Source organism: Mya arenaria, chromosome 16 (genome assembly GCF_026914265.1).
Source record: "Mya arenaria isolate MELC-2E11 chromosome 16, ASM2691426v1".
In the NCBI taxonomy this organism is placed as follows: Eukaryota; Metazoa; Mollusca; class Bivalvia; order Myida; family Myidae; genus Mya; species Mya arenaria.
Genome location: NC_069137.1, coordinates 22,061,018 through 22,079,275, shown reverse-complemented (window position 1 = coordinate 22,079,275; position 18,258 = coordinate 22,061,018). Strand labels below are relative to the sequence as shown.

General features: G+C 34.0%; 1 protein-coding gene across 2 annotated transcripts in view; it reads left to right on the top strand.

Annotated features, from left to right (window-relative positions):
- Nucleotides 1-1,413: 1,413 nt before the first annotated feature.
- The window catches only part of LOC128221157 (uncharacterized), a 59,206-nt gene continuing 42,361 nt past the window's right edge, over nt 1,414-18,258 (top strand). Inside the window, exons 1-2 of one of the 2 annotated variants that reach the window (XM_052929618.1) lie at nt 1,414-1,519; nt 4,213-4,333. In XM_052929618.1, the coding sequence (XP_052785578.1) occupies nt 4,244-4,333 (90 nt within the window). In that variant the 5' untranslated portion in view covers nt 1,414-1,519; nt 4,213-4,243. Of the gene's footprint in view, nt 1,520-4,212; nt 4,334-14,277; nt 14,475-18,258 lie in introns of those variants that run through there. The other variant, XM_052929617.1, reaches the window with a different exon arrangement.

The following is an 18,258-nucleotide window of genomic DNA, read 5'->3' as shown; positions in this document are numbered from 1 at the left end:
CGATTTTTTTTTTTGGCGGGGGGGGGGGGGGGGGGGGGGGTGCGCCCCCTGAATCATCTCTTGGTTGCTATTCCATTAACGATTATACTTTGTTCTAAGCATATCGACATTTCACTACTTCTGACTCGCGTAGTAGTAATGCGGTTCACATTAATGTAACTTAACTTCATTATGTTTATTTATAATGTATTGATACTTAAAAGTCACTACTCCTTAGTACTTCTTAGTAGCTCTGAACGGCTTTTAGCTGGGACCCGTAAACAGGGGCGATTCCAGAATTTGACGTAAAAGGAGCATAAACTGAGGCAATCGTAACAACTCGGCCATCTCCGGCAAGCTTCGAGATAGCCACTTCCTGTTGGATACTGGCCGAGGTGTTCCGATTGAACCTGGGGGCGTTACCTTTTGACCCGCATCTCTCCCGCCCAGAACCGAAATTGACATGACTGATTTAAAGATGCACTCTCACATATTGACCGTGTTGACAACTTTTTTTTTTGGTCTTTTTTTTTTTTTTTTTTGTCTTGGAACGAGCGAAATTTCGCGAAAATCCATGGAAACTTGTTATATAAGACTGCTGACAAAACATTAGATCGCAGATCTTTATAATTAAGTTCAAAAATTAATGTTTTATGCATTTTGCTTAAACATTAGTAACAGTTTAAGCAATAAAACATTAATTTTCGAACGGAAATATAAAATTCTACGATCTGATTTTTTGTCAGCAATCTCATATCATTGGTTTGCAGATATTTACGCAAACATTTGCTTTTTCCAAGACAAAAAATAAAAAAAAGTTGTAAAAATTGTATATATATATGTGAGAGTGACGGACCTATGTTTATAGGTCCGTGGTGAGAGTGCAGCTTTAAATGTTGGTAGGAGGTTCTCCCAAAAAATATTAACGATATATAGTGCGAAAAGATGCAGTTCGGGCTTATTGTCTTTCTATCTCCTACATTGAAATTAAAAGTAAAATTTAAAGGAAGATTTAAAGGGGCGCCGGGCTGGATCCGCCATAGTAAACAGTTCAGAATATATATATCTTTTACTTTCATTTACTCATATTCAACAGGGCTGAGTTGACACTTATTCATCTTCTACGAACATGCGAACGATTCTAAGTAATAAGTGGACAAGTGTATACGTTGAATTCATTAGTATGTGTTTGCTACATTTACACTATTAATATCGCGATGCAAGAGACACCCGTATTCCAATCGAACACACCACATATTGCTTAAAGTATTGGTAGTCTGTAACCCATTTATCGGAAATTAAACCGAACAGTCACGGAAAAATCAAAATTTGATCACGAATGAGAACGCCTATTTCCGTCAAACAAATAAAGCATAATCGATAACTTCCGAAGCTGTTTACGGAGACTACCGAATTCAAGAATTGGTACTGAGGCTGCGCACAGTAATGTATGTTAATTGATTACAAACATAACCAATTTACAACGTGTGTATTTGCGAAATTGAACTAAAATGTAGAATTTTAGGGTACCAAAGCCTCTGTAAGTATTCCAATTTAGTTATCCTTTCACTCATCCATTTACCTTTTATTTCGTTGTAAATATGTCCCTTCCTTTTCGCGATAAAACGTTGTTTATTCTGATATAGTAAAACTCCATGATTTGTTTACTAAAACAGTATGTAGACTGGCTTTATTTGACCTGTTAATTTGATGGCAGTGGCTTCCGTGCCGGGCCCTGTTGTCAAGACCCTCGGTTTAGAAAGCCCGGTGAATCTTAAAATCTTGAAATAAAAAGAAAATGCTTCCAAACACTGTTGTGTACTTCGAATAGGTCCCAAGTTATGGTAACATTATAGTCCACCTAAATGGCCGTCAAAGAGTCTTTTGACGATTTGTTTAATATGGCAGACTCGTGACGTCCACCATCCCAGCAAAAAGTAGCAAGCGGTCCTTGCGCAGAGAATCCTCGCGGCCACAATTTTAAAATTATCTCCGTTATAAATTCAAGTTTCTACGAAAATATTATTGCCTTCTATTAAACACATATTAAGTTATGTCAGTATGCCCAAAAACATGTTAAGTTATCATAAAACACTTACAAGTGTCGATTGTTTATCAAGTATCCCGATATGGGTAAATCTTGGACAAATCTGACTGGTTGTGTACATGTAAAACGGTATTCATGACCCATCATATATTAATGTGAAAATAACAACTCTTATGACAAATTTAATCATGTTCAGATCACTGTCGGATAAAAATTGAACAACTTTGTCATTATTATTCAACATCAATGCATATTATTACAGTATATCATTTCGCCAGTTGTTAAATGGTAGAGAGTTGTAGCGTTACAGGGATACATAACAAATGTCAAAATAATAAAAAGAGTATCCCTGATCGCTCATTATTGTAGCTAGGTAACATTATATGGAAAGATATCAAGTTAATAAACATGGCTGGCAATGCCTCCAGTGGTCATGCAGTCGTTATTTAATTACTAGTCAAGATAAATGGTGCAACCGATCATACTGCTACTGTGGTCCCTAGTCATTGAATGACTACTGTGGTCCCTAGCCACAATAAAGGGAACTCCTTTTTTTTTTTTTGCCAAATCAAAAATCGTCAAAGACTCTAAAGCGGCTGTTTATTATTATGGACCACTGTGGTCTTCTCCGACTGGCGAACTGAAATGAAGGGAAAGTGTTTATAAATAAAGTATAAAAGTACCAGTGTCAGATGGTATGACAGATTCCGGCCAATTTTGACTGTACACTGGGGACTGAGGTTAGTAACACTGGATCCCTCTGATATAGCAAATGATGGATGCAGATCGTTCATAAAGTAAAATATAGAATAATATTATATAAATTGCATTATCTTATTAATAAATCTGCACATAGTTTTTACAGGGGAGGAGTTCCTAATTCAACTTAATATTAATACTTACAGTTCCTGGAAGGAGGAATTCTAAACTTCTTACATGACCCTTTATGTATGTCAAAATTTATACAGGAACAGCTTCTGTGTGGGCAAGTGTATTACTTCCATCCCTAAATTGGGCTTTTTAATGACTGTGTTTAAATAGAAAAAAACAAACACTGGAAAAACATCATTGAGACCAATTATATATATATATATATATACAATCAGTCTCCGTGGCCTAGTGGTTAAGGCATCCGCCTACGGAGTGGGAAGTCATGGGTTCAGTCCCTGGCTGCTTCATACCTAAAGATGTTATAAATTGGTACAAGTAGCTCCCTTGCCTGGTGCTCGGCATTTAAAGGGTAGTGCTTGGAAGAGTGGTGTACTCAGTACTGGTTTAACCTAGCAAAGTTGTACCCCATGTATTGTTGCTTTACACGTAAAAGAACCAAGGGGTCTCCTCGAAAAAGAGCTAGGGTATCCCTTCAGGACTTCCTTGTATCCCACCACTGTCTCTTCCGCGTGCTGTCCCTTTTGCAAAAACAAAGGACCTCGTTGGAAAAAAGTGCTTGTACTTTCAGCGGTAATGGTTGACCGCAAGGTCTAAACACACACGCACGCACGCACGCACGCATGCACGCACGCACGCACACACACACACTGGTATGTTTTCAGTACTTATCTCAAAATGTGTTTCCTATTTGTATATTTTCCATGACAAGCCCTTTATGTGTAAATAGCTGCACGTAAGGCAGACCTGCGGATCAACTGTAACGTGAGCAAACATGACACCTTGGATAGGTCTCATCAATACCTTCCTAACGGTACCTCCATCATCCAGATCGCAACCATTCAAAGTTCTCCATGCTGCTGCGTGCTGGCCTCAACGAGGCGAGATTACAAATTTACTGCAATGTATCAATACATCAAAATTCCATACAAATCACACTTCAGGGTGTTGTACACATTTTTTGTTACATTTAATTCAATAGCATTGTCACTGAAGCCCTGTTTTTTGGTATGAGGAATTCCGGGGACATCGAAGGTGATAACAAGAAACCCCAATGAACTGTCTAGGTCAATATTGAAGAAAAAAATGCAAAAATATGCAAATTTAACCTAAAATTGGCCAATTGTGCCACCAAATTGCGTCTGGTCTGATGTCAAATCCTGGAGCCGCTGCTTAGATCCCCTAACAACTTTACCCAGCCCCCTCCCACCCCCAAACTTACCAAGCCCGTGTTTTGATCTACTTGTGCTGGGCAGACAGAACTGACGGTGAAAAATGACTGTATTTTATATTTGCAGGTGGTCACATGACAGTCATGTGATATGATGTATGCCAAGTACTCCCCTGATGGAGATTGAAATGGATTATAATGTAAATAAGGAGGAGAGAACTCTAAACTATGTCAACTCCCTTAAAAAGGTATGTAAGAGTTGTCTTCCTTTTCATTTAAACATTAGTACTTTGTGCTGTTTGCTCTCAGCTCAAGCTTCGAGTTATGTTGGATATTAAATTGTATGGGATATATAACTTTATGTTGAAAATATTGAGTGTTTATTTAATGGGGAGGACCCTGCCCTTCAGATTTCGGCTGTTTAAGCTGCGCTTTCACAGATACACCATTTTAACAACTTTTTTTATTTTTTGTCTTGGAAAGAGCAAATTTATGCGTAATTATCTGCAAACCAACAATAAACGATTGCTGACAAAAGATCAGATCGCAGATTTTCATATTTCCGTTCGAAAATTGATGTTTTATGGCTTAAACCGTAACTATGCTTAAGATAAATGCATAAAAATAATTTTTTGAACTTAAATATTAAAATCTGCAATCTAATTTTTTTTTTGTCATCAGTCTCCTATAATTGGTGTCCGTGCATTTTCACAAAAAATTGACTCGTTCCAAGACAAAAAATAAAAAGTTGTCAAAACGTTATATCTGTGAGAATGCAGCTTTATATGGGCCTGATTTTACACTTGCCCAGTGGTCAGTTGTCGGTCCCCTGGAGTCAGGTGAAAATGTTGACCTGTGAACAATTTTCACATCATTTAGACCTTATTATCAGTATTGAATACATAGGGAATACAAGGGAAAGCTAAGTGGTAGATCTATGGAGTTGTTTCACCTCGAGTTCATCCTGTAAAGTCCATAATTGAAAGTCCAGTGTGTTTCTTTACACATGAAACAAGAAGTAATATAATGTTGTAAGCGTACTCGCTTCTCACCAAGGTGACCCTGGTTCAATTCCCAGCTTGGGGGCATATGAGTTGTGTAAGTGGTCACCTAGCTTGACAAGGCCTAAAAAAAAAATACATTTGGTTCGGGTTACCCGACCCTACCTACGGAATAGGCGCCGACCCTACCGTTTTTATAGTCAGTTTGAAAAAAAAAAATGAAAAACTAAAAAAATAAATAATAAAACAAATATTTTTTCTTTTTTTTTTTAATTGCTTTTCAATGTGTAGTTTAAAACCTTAAATGCTTATACAGGAGATAACTTTAACACCCTTCTCCAATGATGAAAATAACATTCTCATATAATAAAAAAAAAAAAAAAAAAAAAATAAAAAGCCTACCTACCCTACCTATTTTTGAAAAGGATGTAACCCTAACCAAACAATTTATTTTTTTAGGCTCAAGTGGCCGTGTTTGCGATGATAAAAAGATGATCAGCTTCGTCCAAAAGAATGTGTTATTTGATATTATCTTGAAAAAAATTGACCAAATGTTATTTTCAATACTACTACTTTCTTTACTCCTATATTGACATAAAAAGTAATCTAGGATGAGTTTATGGAGGGTACGCCTTGGATATGTTTGAATATTTTTATGAGGGCAGGACTGTAAGTTCTTGTAATTAATGCAAGTAAGGATTTTGGTTTCGCACATAATAAAATATTTGTTGCATATTACAATTTAATTAAGCCATACCGTAAATGACTGGGTATTAGACGCACTTTTTTCTCTCAGATTTTGATACAAAAAAAATGCCTGCGTATAATACCCAGTAACAATTTTTTGAACTTTTTTTCTGAGGTCAATTTCAAGCCGCGAGTTTGTTTAGATTTATGTAGAAAGGGATGTTACTCGCGTCATATTGATCGAGTATATACGGGTTAAAACGGCAGTTGAAGATCGGGATACTGTATATCGTAAGACGTTTATAATTTCAACAAAAATATTTTTCGATTAAAGTTACCGTAATTCACCTAAGAGTTCGGACACGATTTTTTTTTTTTGTCACTGTCAACAAACATGGTGGCTGAAAATGCCGGACAATTTTGACATTTTTTCTATGCGTCTTTTAACCAAAAACATAGATTAAAAGTTTTTTTCTCGGATTTTTCACAGATTTTTTTCCCTGCGTCTAATACCCCCTTAGTATCGTCTTATACCCAGTCATTTACGGTATATTAATTAATCCAATTTCAAGTCAATGTACATTGAATTAGAAATTGAGGCTCAAATAAGACAAAAGAAAAAATACGACCCTACCTACAAAATGGGCCCCGACCCTACCATTTATATTATAGTTGGATGGTTTATTAATGAAATAAAATATATTTTAGTATGTAGTTTAAAAAGTTTTATACTGATAAATTCTAATAAACCTTTTCTTTAATGCCATTACTAATAAACTTTTTCTTTAATGCCATTACTAATAAACTTTTTCTTTAATGCCATTACTAATAAACTTTTTCTTACACGCCATTACTAATAAACTTTTTCTTTAACGCCATTACTAATAAACTTTTTCTTAAACGCCATTACTAATAAACTTTTTCTTTAACGCCATTACTAATAAACTTTTTCTTTAATGCCATTACTAATAAACTTTTTCTTTAACGCCATTACTAATAAACTTTTTCTTTAATGCCATTACTAATAAACTTTTTCTTTAACGCCATTACTAATAAACTTTTTCTTTAACGCCATTACTAATAAACTTTTTCTTTAACGCCATTACTAATAAACTTTTACTTTAACGCCATTACCTAACTATGACAATAATGCTCTTACATGAAGCCTTATAAAAAACAACAAGAAATATCTTTAAAAAAACTACATGGCTGTGGTAAACCAGTGCTTGACAAGTGATTATGATTAGTGATGAAACGATTATCGAGTACAATCAATAAATCGTCGCTGACAATGTAATGCCGGCGACAATTGATAGTGTTTGTCCAAAATCAATGTCGCTAATGTTACTTCTGGTATTTAAGTATCTTTTTGTAGTGCGGTAACTTACATGTACATGATGCGGTTTGCATCATTTTGCATCTGATAAATGTGTTTTGTTGTTATGTTCGTTCGTGAAGTTATTAAAGTCATTACAAGTTCATGGACATTTATTACCTGCTTCAATAAGCATGACTATAGTATTACTGACTCCAGGTTAAACCATTTAAATGATCATGATGATACTATGTATAAGAATGTATTCCCAAATTATATTATGAACTTTTCATTATGGCCCGATAGTAAATAGAATTTCTTCGTTGGATTCGATTCGATTATAATCGATAGCAGAGTCCGATTTTCAAACACTAATTATGTTTATATAAACACTGTATATTCATGTTTTATATGTTATAAATATGTTATGCTCTCCATTGTTGAAGGAATAAAAGAATCTATCTATCGAATTATATTCAGTTCATCTCTGTTCATTTCAAAGGGTGAATTCAGTTAGACTATGGCTGAGAAAAAAAAGCCTACCTACCCTACCCTTTTTGGACTGGATGAAAATAAATCTAACAACACAATTTTTTTTTAGGCCTGAATTGAAAATTGATACTCAGTTCCTGCTACTGAAGCATGATTGTTAAGCAAACATCGCAATTTTGGGATTTCCTACTCTGCAAAAGACAAAATATAGATTGAAAAAATGTCAGCTATAATTCAAGTTGAAGTATTGGGCAACATTAGACTATTCTGGGGAAAAAACATTGCATAAGCCGGGGGAAAATTGAGAATATCGATCTTTGCTTTGAATTGATGGCGCCGTAATAATAACGACGGGGCTAGCAAGATATTTGTTTGTACTTTGAGTTTTTGTTTCATGGTCTGCAGAAATATTGACGCCAGTGGAATTATTATTACGCACTTAGAGGTTGTTGCACTGCACAGCTTTGAGGCCCCGACACTCATTAAAGGGACTATACACCAGATTGGCACCAAAAAAAGTTTTTTTTCTGTAACGAATCTCAGGACAATTATTTAATAAAATGTTTTACTCTTTGATATCATAATTGTAAAAAAAAAATGTAAAAACAAAATCTGGTTGGAGACCGGGTTCAAACGGTGTCGCAAAAATTGCATTCCATTGTTGTATCCACTTTGCTACGAAGGCTTATCCTAAATGGTTTGAATATTTAAGCTATAAACCTAACTTGGTAATATCACGTGATAACATCGACTAGCCAATCACGCATAACTTGATAAGGAATGAATTCTACTAGGTAGACATACCTAGTAATCTTTTTTAATGGAAAAATATGAAAAAAACTGCGAAAAATAAATTAATTGTAAACTATGTGGTACTTCAGTTAGTAAATTTCAGTGCATTGTACACATCAATGCCAAGTTTATGTCAGTTTTGGATAATTTTCTTCCCTTTTTTCGCTATTTCTTCATACGGAGTACAGCCCCTTTAAAAGATCAGGCTTGGTAAACCTTTTAAAGCTGGACTCTCACAGAGTGTATATTTTGACAACTTTTTTCTATTTTTGTCTTGGAACGAGCCAATATTTGTGAAAATGCATGGAAACCAGTGAAATAAGACTGCCGACAAAAAAAAAATGATTGTAGGTTTTCATATTTATGATATATAATTGATGTTTTATGCATTTTTCTTAAAGGATTGATTATAGTCATAATTCATTTATTTTCAAATGTTAATATGGAAAACTGCGATCTGAGCTTTCAGCATTCTTATATTTGGTTTTTGCCTAGAAATAAACAAGAATGCTTTATAAAATTATAGAAAAACAAAATGTGATAAAGTTCATTGGCGTCAATTTATTTTTGTGTATTAAAACAATGTGTCAGCCAATGAGGTTGTATTCGGAGTAAGTTAGATGACCTGAATTATTATGTTAATGATTAAGAAGAGCTCGTTGCCTACGCTCAGTCTGCCTAATCTTAATCATTAAAATGTTACTTCATGTCATCTAGCTATTACATAATACCCTGCTCAATTCAAGTTCTAATTTTTGCTTAAGAAAATTATCACAAATCAACATATATTGTTTGCAATAATAGACATTACTTATTTAAAGACAAGTCAATGCATAATAGTCGGACACATAACTAACAGCTTGAATATTTTTCTAATTTTCAAACTTATGCGGTGCCCCTTTATAAGAATCCAATGCTTAAATTTGTCTTGTGCTGGAGGCAGACAGCTTTTATTGACCACCTCTCAATCTTAGACACTTAGGATGCCAGACTGACGGGATAATCTAAAGGGATGAATATTTTGCTCAGTGAGGTGTCCATGTTAATATGATTGTAATATATGTGTTACAAGAGCAATCACATTCTGCCTTATACCCCCCCCCCCCCCCCCCCCCCCCCTGCAAAATTCAGAATTAATTGTATCAATTTCACCTGAAGACAATAAAATAACAATGAAATTAACAAAGGGAAATTACTTCAAAAATACTGCTGCCAGAGTTATGGTTCCTGTGTACTGCACTTCTCCTAAATGGGATCTATTTGTGTATGAAGTATGAAGTCAATACCTCAAAGACTTTAAAGTTATGCTCTGGACAAGATTGCCCAGACATGCATGTTTTCAGGCACGTAACATCTGACGGTGGCTCTGCGACACTGTGGGATGTAAATATGCTGATAATCTCACGTAACTTTATTGATGTTGTTCCTTAAATAATCAAGTATTCTCCAAAAGGCAGTTTCCCTTTACAAAAAAGTGTCAATTTTTCCAAATTTCCAAACTTGGACAATTCGATAAACAAAAAAATATTTAGCATGTCACTTATTTTGCCGCCAAATGACCTACAGCAGGTATATTACGTTGACGTAACTTCCTGTTTATATTGTTTGTTTATATGTACTGATGAAGGCGTTTACGCCGAAACGTTTAAGATAATAAACTTTACGTGTTTGTGTGGTTTATTTTATTCATTTACAATTCGATAAACACAGTTTCCAAAACTGGATTAAAAAGCAGTGTATTTGTAGAAAAACAAAAAGTTCTGTCGAAATTCAACTGTGATATTTACAATAAATATAATGGTATATCAGTCTTCCTGAAATGTGCCGGTTCGCCGGACATGTCCGGCAAATTTTGTACAGGTCCGGCAGATCTTCCGAAAATGACGGTCCGAATGACCGACATATATTGAGACGACTAAATAGCGAAAAGGTATTTGAAAGCGAAATGACTATAAAAACTTTCGCTGATTATTTGCCTTTGCGGTAGTTAGTTGATCCCATACTGATATTGACGTCACATAACATCGCCAAAAGTCGGCCATTTCGGATTTCCGATATGCGATCATGATGTTGATTCCCGGGGATACACGAGTAAATACGATTGATCAGTAAAGGCATTTTGTCACAACAGTTTTGATTGGTTCTTGGTTTGCAACAAAGTAAAATATAATATATAAAATAAATGTAATATCAACCCTAAATTGAAAGTGAAAGTTAAAATGGTAGCACCAAAACTATATATGCACTATACAAAGATACTCGCTCATGTTTTTTTCGACCAAAAATAAGTTTTCCTGGTAATGCATCTAAAAACACTTATCATTATTTTTCTCTATGATATCGAAATTGCAGAAAGAAATACAGTTATAGCCTAAAAAAGTATTTTGGCTTTAGTGGGGTGCGATCACTCCCTGGTAAAGTCAAGAAAAAGTAAGAAAGCAGATGCCTAAATCTCAACGCCACTGGGAGTTTTACAAAAGTGGTAGATATTTTTACCTCTTAGCAATACATTGATAACATCATGTGATAATGCCAATCAACCAATCAAGCAACAACAAAACTGTAATTAAGTGTTTATAAGCGTTTTTAACGCTAATGAAAAGTATAGTCTTCAATAACGGTTTTTGAGCAAATTTAAACATTTTCTGAAGTGTTCTAGCTTTTGGTATCTCAGTTTTAACACGTTTAATGATTTGCCACACTTTATTTCGTCATACAAAAAATTGCATTTAAAAAAAACATGAGCGAGTACCTTTAAGTCAAATATGTCTAAAAAAAAAAGTCTACACAAAACCAGGCGCACGGAAGAATTCTCTTTAAGATAGGAAATAGAAATGTTTTGCATGAAATTCTAAACCCTAACCGCATTATAGCCTCCAAGCAATAGATTTGAAATCCACAATCTTCAGACTTCAGAGATGGCCAGTCAATTTACGGATTGCCTGATCAATACTTTCAGATTGCAAGTTGTTTATGAAAGAAAAAAAGCTAAAAATATGCTTGTCATATAATAATATGAAGCACTTTCCAAGACATTGGACGGAAAATTTGATTTTTAATTAATTTCAAAATGATCATTATTTCTGCAGACCATGCAACAAAAAAAAACAATTCAGGAATCGAAGTCATTAATGACTGGTTGTTAGGGGGGAAAAAATGCTGGAAATCTTAGCTGCAATTAAGGTTAATTTAAATGATTCTAATCATAATTATTTGGTAAAGGTCATGAATATGAATTTAATTTAGTTTTCAAAACATTTTTTCACATTATGAAGTGCACCTCACATTTTAAAATAACCTTTGGCTAAGAGGGTAGTATTTAGCTTAAAATAGCTATAATATAAATAAGTATCCTAAAAAAGTCAGTAAATTTGACTGGGAAATTCTTACAAAATGTGAAGTTGTATAACATTCAGGGACAGATGTCTAGAACTCTTCAATAACTGTTTTGACCACATGTTCTAGAACAGTTCTACAACATTTCAGGGACAGATGTTCTAGAACCATTTTGTTACTGTTTTTGACCACATGTTCTAGAACAGTTCTATAACATTCAGGGACAGATGTCTAGAACTCTTCAATAACTGTTTTGACCACATGTTCTAGAACAGTTCTATAACATTCAGGGACAGATGTCTAGAACTCTTCAATAACTGTTTTGACCACATGTTCTAGAACAGTTCTATAACATTTAAGGGACAGATGTTCTAGAACCATTTTGTTACTGTTTTTGACCACATGTTCTAGAACAGTTCTATAACATTCAGGGACAGATGTCTAGAACTCTTCAATAACTGTTTTGACCACATGTTCTAGAACAGTTCTATAACATTCAGGGACAGATGTCTAGAACTCTTCAATAACTGTTTTGACCACATGTTCTAGAACAGTTCTATAACATTTCAGGGACAGATGTTATAGAACCATTTTGTTACTGGTTTTGACCACATGTTCTAAGTAGATATATATAACATTTCAGGGACAGAATGTCACAGATGTTCTGGAACCGTTCTGCCACTGTTTTTGAGCGCTTGTTCAAGAACAGTTCTATAACATTTTATGGACAGATGTTTTAGAACTCTTCTGTAACTGTTCATGACCACTTGTTCTAGAAAAGTTCTATAACACAAAGTCCATTTACAGGTTGAGAACAGTTCTTAAGAAATGAACAAGAACAGGGGCTGTATCTTAAAGCTGCACTCTCACAAATTGAAAGTTTTGGCAACTTTTTTATTTTTTGTCTTGCAACGAGCCAATTTTTTTGCGAAAATCCATGGAAACCAGTTATATAAAAATGCTGACAAAAAATCAGATCACAGATTTTTACATTTAAATTTAAAAATTGATGTTTTATGCATTTTTCTTAAACCGTTAGTAATGGTTTAAGCCATAAAACATTAATTTTCGAACTAAAATATGAAAATCCATGATCTGATTTTTTGTCAGCAATCTGATATCATTGGTTTGCAGATATTTACGCAAAAAATTGCTCTTTCCAAGACAAAAAGTTGTTTAAAAATGATCAATCTGTGAGAGTGCAACTTTAAGTCTTTTCCTAACTTAAGTCGATTGTTTAAAATTTTCATAGTCAAATTTAAAAAAAAAGAAAAGTTTATTAAGTGTTTTCACCATTAAAGTATGTTTTTTTTCAATAAAGTCAATGAAAATAATGTATTTTGGAAATTCTTTATTTTTTATTTCATATGACTAAAGAGATACTAATATTAGTGTGGAAAGTTAGGAAAGGACTCTTAGAGTTTCATACTGCCCCAGTTCTTGAAATTAAATCGATGATTCTAAAATTCTTCCAGGACACCTGCTTAGCTAATATACGATAAAACCCTACAAGAATATTTATCTCCAAAATAGGAAATAGAAAAAACTGCATTAGCATGAAATACTAAACCTTGACTGCATTTGCTTCCTGGCTGTAAGTCTGATATCGCTGGTCCTGAGAGATTGCTGGTCAATATTGTAGGCTGCTCGTTTTGTTATTCGTTAAAAAATGCCAAATATAATGCTATCTCGGTATTGGGTAATTTTGCATTCCCACCAAGTTATTATATCAATAGTTTTGGAGAGCGTTGTTTGTTATGAAGGATGCTAATATTTTATATTGTGATAAAATCAGACATTGCATTGAGTATAGTGGTTATATTGTGAGCCATGCAATTTAAGGTTTTTTGTGTTATTACTGTTAACGGAAATGTTGTATGCTTAAATGTCAGTGGAGCTATGAAAAGCTATGTTTCATTACAATTCTTGATGAAGAATTTATTTCGCTAGGCATTATAACTTTGGATGGAGATATTTGAATTTAATTTTCATCTTTGCCAAGAAAGTTGAAGGAATTAAAGTTATAAATAAGCGCTAATAAAATATTGAGAAAATATTTTTCAATAGAAAAAAAGAACCTTGTGCATATTTTCATGTATTTTAGACCATTCGAACGCTGTCTAACTCTTAATAATATTATTTTGTTTGAGGAGATATAAAAAACTTTTAAGCAAGTCTTTAAAAAGGAAGATTATTTTGGTTCCATTAAAACTGTGTTAAATTCGAAGGGAGTTTATTCAAATGCTGGAGGATGCTTTCATTTGCAAAAGTGATATTTAAAGATCACTATAAAACAAGGGAGCTAATTCTGTTTTAAGTAAGGGAGGTTGCATTGATTGCTGTCTATGAAACTGCAGAAGTATACTTTTTAATAAATTTCAGTCTAAAACAAGGGAGCTAAGTATTTGTAAGCAAGGGAGATTATTTAGATAGTGTAGAGGATGCAAATGAAATAAATTTGCAAAATTAAACTTAAGACTTAAAACATAAATCAATTGGAAATGAAATCAAGAGAGCTGAGTCTGTATTAGCAAGGGGATGCTACACAGAAGCTACAGAAGTATTTGTTTAAAACACAATCCGAGTCTATAACAAGGGAGCTAAATCTGTGTTAACAAAGGGAGGTTATTCAGATGCCATATGCTAGAGGATGCTCTGATTGCTGTCCTTGAACTGCTATCATTATGTATGGAAGTACTGCTTGTGCTGTTGAACATTTTTTATATGTTGGTGGTGGAAATGAAAATAGTCTGTGCTGTAAAAGAGGTGAGTTTTCTCCTTTGTCTATGGGGGGGGGGGGGATGTTTTGGGGGTGGGATTTTGTGGAAATAGTCTGTGCTGGAAAAACGGGTGAGCTTTTCTCCTTTGCTAGGAGGGGGATTTGTTTGGAAATGAGAGTAGTCTGTGCAGAAAAATAGATGTAGATGAGTTTCTTCTTTCACTATGTGGGGGGGGGGTAGAAATGGATGCTGAATAAAAAAACAGGTGAATTAACTGAAATGGAGTAGAATATGCTGTTCTAAAAAATAAAAGCCTTCATAAATAGTGTTTTCAATTAATAGCTAAGAAGCCACAAATTCCTCAGTTAAAAAAAAAAACGTAAAAAAATATGTGAATAATTTTTTATCTGCACAAAAGCCATACTTTTAATTCATTTGACAATTACAGTGTAATGAGTTAAATATAACATGATGCGTTAAAATAAATATGTTTCTTTTCTGCATCTATCTAGACTTTCATTCGGAACTCCTCGGCCATTTTTTCAAAAACAACCTCGGATGTATGCCGGTACATCAGTTGAAGTAGTTCGTATTTTTTAAAAATATATCGTTAATTAAATTTAGTGTTTTAGAGTTGTATTAATTGATCTAAGTTTAAATTGATTACCAGTGAAGTGTATTATTGCAAACATAATTAAGATTACCAAGAGTAAAGACATAAAGTTTAACTGCTAAATAAAATTACTACGCGATCTACTTGCAGCGGACTTAAACGTACCACCTTTTGAGTATGTAAACCGTCCAAATACATCCGAGGTTGTTTTTGAAGAAAATGGCCGAGGAGTTCCGAATGCTAGACTTTCTTCTTTTCAAGGTCAATCTTAAAACAGCCCTTCTGAGTTCTTGTACCATAATATGGTTAAATACATTTTATAAAAAAAATAAATAAAAAATATATTCAGACTGAATAATTATTATTATCTTTTAATATGAGGTTAAAAAATTGCATTTTTATTTCTTCCAAGTATATTTAAATGTTGACTGAAAAGTACTGTATCAATTAAATAAATAATAAATACAAAAAAATAAAACAGTCCAGTTATGTTGTTTAAAAACTTTTATATCTAAGCATTGATGTAAAAAATAAATAAATTTCAGCGAAGATGGTCAAAATTTTATCATGTTTTTATGTGAAAGGTGGCCTTTTAATCACTGGAATCAATTTCATTCACTTCAGATCTCAATTTCATGAGAAAATCTGTCCCGTTCAGAAACAGATATACAGCTGCAACGTGTTTCTATTTTTTTTCTTATTCTCGGAAAAAGCAAACATTCGTTATAGAACAGCAAAAACTCTTAGCGATTGGCAAAAACTATGATTGGCACAGCTCGCAAGTCCCAGCCAGCCAATTTAGAGAACTTGTATTTTTGTATTGATTTGTCTGCAGTTATGTAAGAAATCCATCAATGCTACTGAGCCCGTACAATAGAGTGCCTTAAAGGGACTTGTCCATTTTTCTATTTTCAGATACGGAAAAAAATAACTTTGTGTTGAATGTGAACAAAATGATTGTAACAATCATAGAACATCATTAGAATTCCAAATAAGTCCTCTGTAACAATGTTTAAAATGGTTTCCAAATGTCACAGGAAATGCTCTTTTTTTGCTGAATAGCTTTTGTAACTCTATTGAAAATTCAATTATTTAAGCCTGGTGTTTATACAATTAATTGAAGTAGCTGAATTTCAACAAAGTTTCAAAACATGATGCCATCATCAAATTTGTGAGCATATCCCTTTAAAATTGCAAGGGCCATGTTGGTTTTAATAAAAAAAGTTGAAGAAGTCTTACTGATATCCATGTCTGCGTTTTCATTGTACTGGTGAAACTTGAAAACTAAGAAAGATCTTCAAATGCACTTAGCTCACATGTTGCCAGCAACATGGCAGATAATGTTTTGCAATACCTGTACCTCTGGCTTTGATAATTTTTCTGTAATTCTCCTTTTTGATGAGAAAATAACAATGCAATGTCTTTGTCCTGGTGCAAAAACTTGAAGCCTGCAGTGGCCAAGCTCAAAAACTGTTTAAAATATTTAAATGGAACTTAGTACGTAGCCAGAGACATAGCACATTGTGTATAGCAAATCCGATAAATCTGTCATCAATAATTGTTCAGGTATGCCCCTTTTTGGTAAAAAAATAGACAATTGTAACCACCCTGGATGCTGGGGGGTGGGTGGTATGGGGGACCTTCAGTTGCCATTTTTGTTTTGAACAGATTTACAAGGTTGATTATTGGTGATGCCATGATTACATGAATCAAATTTGTATACGGTAGGTCTTTTATCTTATATCAATTAGTGAAATATTGAATTCTTGATTTGATGGAATTGCAAATATTAGCGAAAGACATGGCAAAATTAAAGCAATCTACATTTATTATGAAGAAGGGGAGGTATATCACTTTGCACATGTCAGTCTGCTTGTTGGTAGACCAAATCTTATCTGATAGATAATAATAATATGCTTGAGCCTATTAATTTTTGAGGTCAGTTGGTCAAAGGTCACATTCTCAGTGACCTTGAACACAAAAAGCTGGTCCAATTGATAACTTATAGTATGCATGGGCCTATGGTCCTCAATCTTGGTAGGGAGGTTGGTCATGACCTTCAAATCACCCCTGACAACTTTGTGGTCAAAGGTCACAGATCTAGTATAAAATCTTGTCTGATTGATGATTAGAGTATGTTTGGGCCTAAGTTCCTTAAACTTGGTTATGTGTTTCATAATGAGTTGACAGCAGATGACCCCTATTGATTTTGAGGTCTATAGGTGAAGATCATGGTTGAATTGACCTTGTATTCTTGAGCTGGTTTGATTGATAACTAGAGTAATTGCTTGGGTCTTATAGTCATCAAACTTGGTAGGATGGTCGGTGATGAGCTGCAGATGACCCCCTTTGATTTTGCAGTCAGCAGACCAAAGGTCAAGGTCACAGTGACCTTGGACACAAACACCTTGTCCAATCAATATACTGAGATTTTGGCATGGATTTATGGTCCGCAAACTTGGACTTAAGGTTGGTTATGACCTGTAGATCCCTTTTGATTTTAAGATCAACAGGTCAAAGGCCAAGGTCACCAGATTGTTCACAGTCATGGTCATCTTTCAAAACAGGTATTTTATAAAAGTTCAATGATAAATAACTAAAATGGTTGGCTAGGGAGTTGCAAGTAATTGACCATTGTTGTATTATTATAAACATTATTTATACTGGGAACTAAAAGTACTTAACTCACCTTTAAAGCTGCACTCTCACAGATTTACTGTTTTTTCAACTTTTTTTTTTTTGTCTATCCAATGAGCAATTTTTGGGGTAGATATCTGAAAACCAATGATAAAAGACTGCTGACAAAAGATCAGATCGCAGATTTTCATATTTCCATTCCAAATTTAAGGTTTTATGGCTTAAACCCTTACTAACGGTTTAGAAAAAAACGCATAAAACATCATTTTTTGAACTTCAATATTAAAGTCTGCGATCTAATTTTTGTCAGCAGTCTTATATGACTGGTTTACATGTGTTTTCGCATAAATTGACTCGTTCCAAGACAAAAAATAAAAAAAGTTGTCAGAACGGCCAATCTGTGAGAGTGCAGCTTTAAAAACAGCTTTCTGTCAGAAGGACACATATATGTTTTACTTATCAACTCCTCTAAAAACATTCTAAACTAGTCAATAATTCGACCTGCTATCCTCAAACTTGGAAGGGATGTTGGTCATAATCTTAAAATTACCCTGTAAACATTTAATGTGTAAAATTTGCT